The following is a 7,983-nucleotide window of genomic DNA, read 5'->3' as shown; positions in this document are numbered from 1 at the left end:
GTCATGTGACCAGTGCTAGAAAACCCGGTCTTCCACATCCCATGCAACACAGCGCCACTTAATATTTATTTTATTGTATGGTTTATGAAGAGTATATTATGCCATTTCAAGAAAGCGCAATTAAATATATAAGTATGCAAGATTTTTAATTATAATTGAAAACAAATATTCGTAAAAACGCGATTTTTAGAGGAATTATTTGACGTCAATAGTGATTTAAAATTACTGCGCTTTATGCCATCAGAAAAAAGGCATTCGGAGCTCCTCGGCCATTTTTATCAAAAACAATTTAAACTTAGATCAATAAATACAACTCTGAAACACTACATTGAAATAATCATATAATTTAAAAAAAAATACCAACAAATTCCAACTGATGTACCGGCATACAACCGTGGTTGTTTTCGATAAAAATGGCCGATAAGCTCCGAATGTAAACAAGGCCGCACGCGCTCTTTGGTGATATGTAAAAAAGTGCGTTTTCTATGTCATTTTTTTCCACAAATTGATAATTTTAGATATGCAAGAAAAATCATCAATTATGTCTTTCGGGTCCGGATCGAAATATCCGACCCTCGGGCACTATGCGTGGCCGGTAACTCGGCAAGCCGCATCACTGGCTTAAGTACGACTAAAGAGTGTCATCATAATTGCTCGAATATCTTTTACCTTAATTGCGTAGAAAAAAACTAATTTAATCGTTGATTAGTCCTGTCCATCCGTATGAAGTCGGCATAAAATTACAGTAACGATCAACCAAGAATATCTTCGAATTCCCACGAAAGGCTAGGTATGCCTACCGATGCACATAACTGATGTACGACTAAGTGAACACAATCGTAATTTATCGTGGAAGCACCACCATTGTTCAAAACTACCGTTGCTCTCCCTAAATCGCAAGGATCAATCAAGTCTCGCACAGATTCGCGCAGATGCCGATACGAATGTATTTACGATTTGTCAAGATTCTTTACGATTATCTTCCTCAATTTTGAAATCCGTGGTGAGTCTTGATATATTGTAATCTTATTCCTGTCTAAGTACAATTGCCAGTATTCGAAGTAACACCGTAGGGTAATAGTCAGGACCGAACTACCACCATAGGATAAAAGTTTGCATTCGTAAAAAAGTGGAAAATCGGGGCCACCTTCTCCTGACTCATGTTCACAATAAGTCATGGTCAATAGTAGTAAAATTTGTGACAGTGAAAGACAGGCAAAAAGGGTATCTAATTGTTTTAACGACATACATGCACTTACATCGTTTAAACGAGATACGAGATCGTTTTTAGGAGTTACTAAGTCATTTTAACGTGATACCTTTGTCATTTAAAAAAGATATGTATTGCATTTAAACAAGTAACATAAGTCATTGTGTATGTTTTATATGACAATGACAAACTAGAACTCATTGACCCATTTAAATATAATGTTGCCGAATACCACACTGTTCCAGTTCTGGGATCGTCGTCCTTGCTTAACTGTTAGTTCTATTAATAATCATGAGGTATCGCCCTTAGTGTTAATGGCATAGTTATACTGACATTGGCACCATTTGTAATAAACTGATAGAACTCGAAGACGTCTTTCAATAAACATGTGGGATCGCTCTTCGTGTTGTACTGACCTTGACGCCGTTTGTAATAAACCGATAGAATTCGGAAACATCTTTCAATAAACATGAGGGATCGCTCTTGGTGTTATACTGACCTTGGCACCGTTTGTAATAAACCGATAGAATTCGTAAACATCTTTCAATAAACATGAGGGATCGCTCTTGGTGTTATACTGACCTTGGTACCGTTTGTAATGAACTGATAGAATTCGTAAACATCTTTCAATAAATATGAGGGATCGCTCTTGGTGTTATACTGACCTTGGCACCGTTTGCAATGAACTGATAGAATTCGTAAACATCTTTCAATAAATATGAGGGATCGTTTAAAGTGCTTTGAACTTTGGTTTAATGTATTCGGCTCCGATTGAAACAGGCTTTTAAATACGGACGCATTTGGTTCAATAAATATGGGGAATCCCTCTTGATGTTAATATCAATGGACGCCGCGCCCAGTGTGTGTGTGGGGGGGGGGGGGGGTATTAGTCTTGCTATATTGTTGGGCATTATATCCAGACAGTTACTCTATTCGTGCTGCACATTGTGTAAGTATAGTAATACTTTGTTCTAGTATAGTCATACATTGTTTTAGAATAGTCATACACAATTCCAGTATAGTCATACATTGTTCTAGAATATACATACCTTGTTCTAGTATAGTCATACATTGTTCTAGTATAGTCATACACAATTCCAGTATAGTCATACATTGTTCTAGAATAGTCATACACAATTCCAGTATAGTCATACTTTGTTCAAGTATAGACATACCGTGTACTAGTATAGTTATACCTTGTTCTAGTATAGTCATACATTGTACCAGTATAGTCATACATTGTACCAGTAAAGTCATACATTATACTAGTATAGTCATACATTGTACCAGTAAAGTCATACCTTGTTCTAGTATAGTCATACATTATACTAGTATAGTCATACCTTGTTCTAGTATAGTCATACATTTTACTAGTATAGTCATACATTGTTCTAGTATAGTCATACCTTGTACCAGTATAGTCATACATTGTACCAGTAAAGTCATACATTGTACCAGTATAGTCATACATTGTACCAGTAAAGTCATACATTATACTAGTATAGTCATACATTGTACCAGTAAAGTCATACCTTGTTCTAGTATAGTCATACATTATACTAGTATAGTCATACCTTGTTCTAGTATAGTCATACCTTGTTCTAGTATAGTCATACATTGTTCTAGTATAGTCATACCTTGTACCAGTATAGTCATACATTGTACCAGTAAAGTCATACCTTGTACCAGTATAGTCATACATTGTACCAGTAAAGTCATACATTGTACCAGTATAGTCATACATTGTACTAGTATAGTCATACATTGTACTAGTATAGTCATACATTGTACCAGTATAGTCATACATTGTACTAGTATAGTCATACATTGTTCTAGTATAGTCATACATTGTACCAGTATAGTCATACATTGTACCAGTAAAGTCATACATTGTACCAATATAGTCATACATTGTACCAGTAAAGTCATACATTGTACCAATATAGTCATACATTGTACTAGTATAGTCATACATTGTACTAGTATAGTCATACATTGTACCAGTATAGTCATACATTGTTCTAGTATAGACATACCTTGTTCTAGTATAGTCATACATTGTTCTAGTATAGACATACCTTGTTCTAGTATAGTCATACCTTGTTCTAGTATAGTCATACCTTGTTCTAGTATAGTCATACCTTGTTCTAGTTTAGTCATACATTGTTCTAGTATAGTCATACCTTGTTCTAGTAAAGTCATACCTTGTTCTAGTATAGTCATACCTTGTTCTAGTATAGTCATACATTGTACTAGTATAGTCATACCTTGTTCTAGTATAGTCATACATTGTTCTAGTAAAGTCATACCTTGTTCTAGTATAGTCATACATTGTTCTTGTATAGTCATACATTGTACTAGTAAAGTCATACCTTGTTCTAGTATAGTCATACATTGTTCTAGTAAAGTCATACCTTGTTCTAGTATAGTCATACCTTGTTCTAGTAAAGTCATACCTTGTTCTAGTAAAGTCATACATTGTTCTAGTATAGTCATACATTGTTCTAGTATATACATACCTTGTTCTAGTATAGTCATACATTGTTCTAGTATAGTCATACCTTGTTCTAGTATAGTCATAATTTGTTCTAGTATAGTCATACCTTGTTCTAGTATAGTCATACCTTGTTCTAGTATAGTCATAATTTGTTCTAGTATAGTCATACCTTGTTCTAGTATAGTCATACATTGTTCTAGTATAGACATACCTTGTTCTAGTAAAGTCATACATTGTTCTAGTATAGTCATACCTTGTTCTAGTATAGTCATACATTGTTCTAGTATAGACATACCTTGTTCTAGTATAGTCATAATTTGTTCTAGTATAGTCATACCTTGTTCTAGTATAGTCATACCTTGTTCTAGTAAAGTCATACCTTGTTCTAGTATAGTCATACCTTGTTCTAGTATAGTCATACATTGTTCTAGTATAGACATACCTTGTTCTAGTATAGTCATAATTTGTTCTAGTATTTTAAGTCATACTTTATTGTAGGGAAAGTAGAGTAACAGAAAAAGAAACTGCATTTATTTATTTATTCCTTCTTTAGGGTATATATCACAGTGCAATTTTTCAACATTAAGAATCACAAAAACAATATTTAAGCAACAGTAATCACATACATGCCATATCCCCCGGAGGGGGATAAAATCCCCTGGAATTTCGACCCATCCCCCGGTCTCCCGGAGGGGGATGAAAATCCCCCGGAATTAAAGTGTTTAAAATTACGCAAATTTATCACAGGGTTTAATTATATATGCCTGTTTACAGTTATAATGCCCTTCCTGTCTTGAAGCTTAATTGGATTATCAACTGATGGTGTGTTTTAACAACACCTATTGGGTGACACTTAATAAATCAGCAGGGCACATTTCATGTATTGTTTTGACTGACAGAATTTGCATAAGAAATGTCAATTAGACTGGTCAGATAAAAGGACGATTTTCATTGGTTAAAACTATAATTTTTATCCAATCAGAGAGGATGTAACAAATTAAAGCGTTCTTCATAACATGTGTCATTGTCATCAAAAGGATTGATAATTAAAATGTGACAGTAAATTATTCATTAAAGAAAAGGATTAAAATAACTTATAGACAATGCTGTTCTTTGTTATGCCTCACTAATATGTTTACATACATGACATTGACCTTCATCGCAAATATCGGAAAATAACAGAACTTCCAGAAGAGAAACTGAAAGTAGACAATTCGGATGAAATGACTTTTATTTATTTATTATGGTAGTGATGTTTTTATACATATGTTTATGAACTTAAACAATAAACTATGCATTTGCTTTTTATCAGAAGCAAACAAATCTGACTATTTGGGAATTGAAATGAAAAATGGTATGTGACCAAAATCCCCTTAAATTCTGGACATAATCCCCTCAGGAGCCTTTCAAAATTATGGCAATTTGTTTTTTTTTCGTACTTGCGTCTTAAAATACTTTGAAATTTTGCTGAATTAGATCTGCTAAAAAATCCCCCTGAATACTACCAAAATCCCCCTGAATTTTCAGACTTTTGAACAAATCCCCCTGAATGGTCTCCAGAAAATATGGCATGTATGGTAATCATAGTATCTCAACTCTTTCAAATGACCAAATATTTCATACTTTCAAATAGTACATGTAAATAAAAAAAAAATCAAATGAATGTTGCAAAATTCATATTATTTGCAATGAAATTAAGAAACGAAATTTTACCAACAACTTAATATATGAAGTTAAATATTAACCTGAAATTTACCTTCAACTGACTTTTTGTACTGTTATATTGGAATTATATATAGTCATGTATGTAATAACATCTCATGCATATGTTTTTTATACATAACATCCATTTGTTTAGTTCTGTTCACCACTTTTCATATGTTATTTTTCACTGCTATAAACTTTGTAAATTTAAAGCCGAAATAAACGTATTGTAATTCAAAATCAAATTTATCATGAGACAACAACAAAGGTCATTTTTCAATTAACTCAAAAAGACAATAATTATAAACAAAATCCAAAATGGTCATATAAGGCTGATAAATATGTCTTTCTTTCACTCAGGTGATAATATTGCTCCTTATAAAGTTTAAGCAATTTTATAAATACACCTTATCATTTAACAATGTAAAGTACAATGTACTCACTTAGTAATGACTAAACCTGATTGGGTTTTCACAATAAAATTGCAATACAAAAATAAAAGCTAAGAAAGGATCATAATTATTTTTTAACAGGTCCGACATAAAATGTTTAAACCTTTCACGTAAAGCAGTCCAAGACTAATGAGCAAATTCGCGTACATTTAGTGGCCAAGTTAGTCCACAAGCCTCGTTACTATGTAAAATATGGCACATGTCTGCTCTGTTAGGTCTTAAACTTCTTACAAATGCTCAAATTTACACAAGATGCATAAGTTTGTACATAGTTTGTATATTTTGAGATGAAAAAGCAAAGTATATTAATAACTGTTTATTATCAATGTAAAGTGGGGGTTAATTCACAATAACTTCAAAATCCCAAATGTTGTGGAAATACAGACCGTAAGCACCCTGTGCACCATTTTTTAAAACATTATGAAAGATATCACAGAACATTTTTACGCTAACGTCGCCTTCATGTTGCCTGGTTCGAAATGACCTCCATCAAAGTGCTTCCCTCTTGATGACAGGAAGTTCTCATATCTGAAAAAGAGAATTTTTGTTTCAAAAAATCCTTTTTCACACTTGCCATATCTGCCAGAAGGGGAAAAACAGCCTTTTGTTCTATCCCATGCGTGTTTGGGTTAGATGAAGACAAGATTGCTTTGTACATTACATTTGCTTACAACATACAGTCAACCCTGTTGGCTCGAACATCATGGGACCGGCTTAAATACCAAGAGCCTCGGAAAATTTGAGCCAAACGGGCATGATTACAGTATAAATACTATTGGTCATTTACATCTAGTTTGAGCCAATGAGGAATTTGAGCCAAGCCAGTTTCGAATGTATGTGATAAATACAATGCTTTTCAGTAAATAAGAAATGCTAGTTTAAATAAAATGCTTTGAAAGTAAACACACCAAAATATGCCTTCCATAAAAAGGCCATGCATGAGATATTGACGCAATTTTCAGACATACTAAAATCCCCTGAGCTCATGTCATAATTCCTCGGTTTTCTAAACAAAATTACCAGGAGAGGTGTCCAGAGATATAGCATGTTTACATTTTAGTTGATATTTTACTACATGAACATATATTAATTTCTACAAGAAGCCTCACGTTTCTTAAAGCTGCACTTACATAGGTTGACGGTTTTTACATTTTTTGTCTTGGAATGAGGCATTTTTTGTCTATTTGTCAGGAAACAAGTGATACATGATTGCTGAGATCGCAGTTTTTCATATTTTTGTTCGGGAATTGATGCTTTATGGCTAAAAGTGTTACTAATGCTTTAAGAAAGCATGGAATTTTTCGTCAGTTTCCCAAACAATTGAGATCTATTCTATTGTATGTTATCTAACTTATCTTGTATGAATGACCATGTTCCACTCAAGTAACTGATAATCGATAGTACATTTGATAATACCTTTAAAACCAGTCTTACCCCCTAGATCACCCTCTAAACCATTCTCACACTCTAGACCACTCTCACACTCTAGACCACTCTCACCCTCTAGACCACTCTCACCCTCTAAACCATTCTCACTCTCTAGACCACTCTCACACTCTAGACCACTCTCACCCTCAAGATCACCCTCACCCTCTAGACCACACTCACACTCTAGACCACTCTCACCCTCAAGATCACCCTCATCCTCTAGACCACTCTCACACTCTGGACCACTCTCACACTCTAGACCACTCTCACCCTCTAGACCACTCTCACCCTCTAGATCACTCTCACCCTCTTAACCATTCTCACACTCTAGACCACTCTCACCCTCTATATCAACCTCACCCTCTAAACCATTCTCATACTCTTAACCACTCTCACCCTCTAGACCACTCTCACCCTCTAGATCACTCTCACCTCCTAGACCCCTCTCATCCACTAGACCACTCTCATCCTCTAGACCACCCTCACCCTCTAGACCACTCTCATCCTCTAGACCACTCTCACACTCTAGACCACTCTCACCCTCTAAACCATTCTCACCCTCTAGACCACTCTCACCCTCTAGATCACTCTCACCCTCTAGACCACTCTCACCCTCTAGATCACCCTCACCCTCTAGACCAGTCTCACACCTGAGACCATTCTCATCCTCTAGACCAGTCTCACTCTTTAAA

The 7,983-nt window shown here is 34.8% G+C and overlaps 1 protein-coding gene across 1 annotated transcript in view; it reads right to left on the bottom strand.

Annotated features, from left to right (window-relative positions):
* Positions 1-4,231: 4,231 nt before the first annotated feature.
* The window catches only part of LOC128219938 (peroxisomal ATPase PEX1-like), a 79,441-nt gene continuing 75,689 nt past the window's right edge, over positions 4,232-7,983 (bottom strand). Inside the window, exon 24 of the mRNA XM_052928125.1 lies at positions 4,232-6,391. Coding sequence (XP_052784085.1) covers positions 6,307-6,391 — 85 coding nt within the window. The 3' untranslated portion in view covers positions 4,232-6,306. The remainder of the gene's footprint in view (positions 6,392-7,983) is intronic.

The sequence above is a fragment of the Mya arenaria genome, chromosome 15, assembly GCF_026914265.1.
Source record: "Mya arenaria isolate MELC-2E11 chromosome 15, ASM2691426v1".
Classification (NCBI taxonomy): Eukaryota; Metazoa; Mollusca; class Bivalvia; order Myida; family Myidae; genus Mya; species Mya arenaria.
The sequence above is the reverse complement of the archived record's forward strand: the minus strand, read 5'-3'. Positions and strand labels throughout refer to the sequence as shown.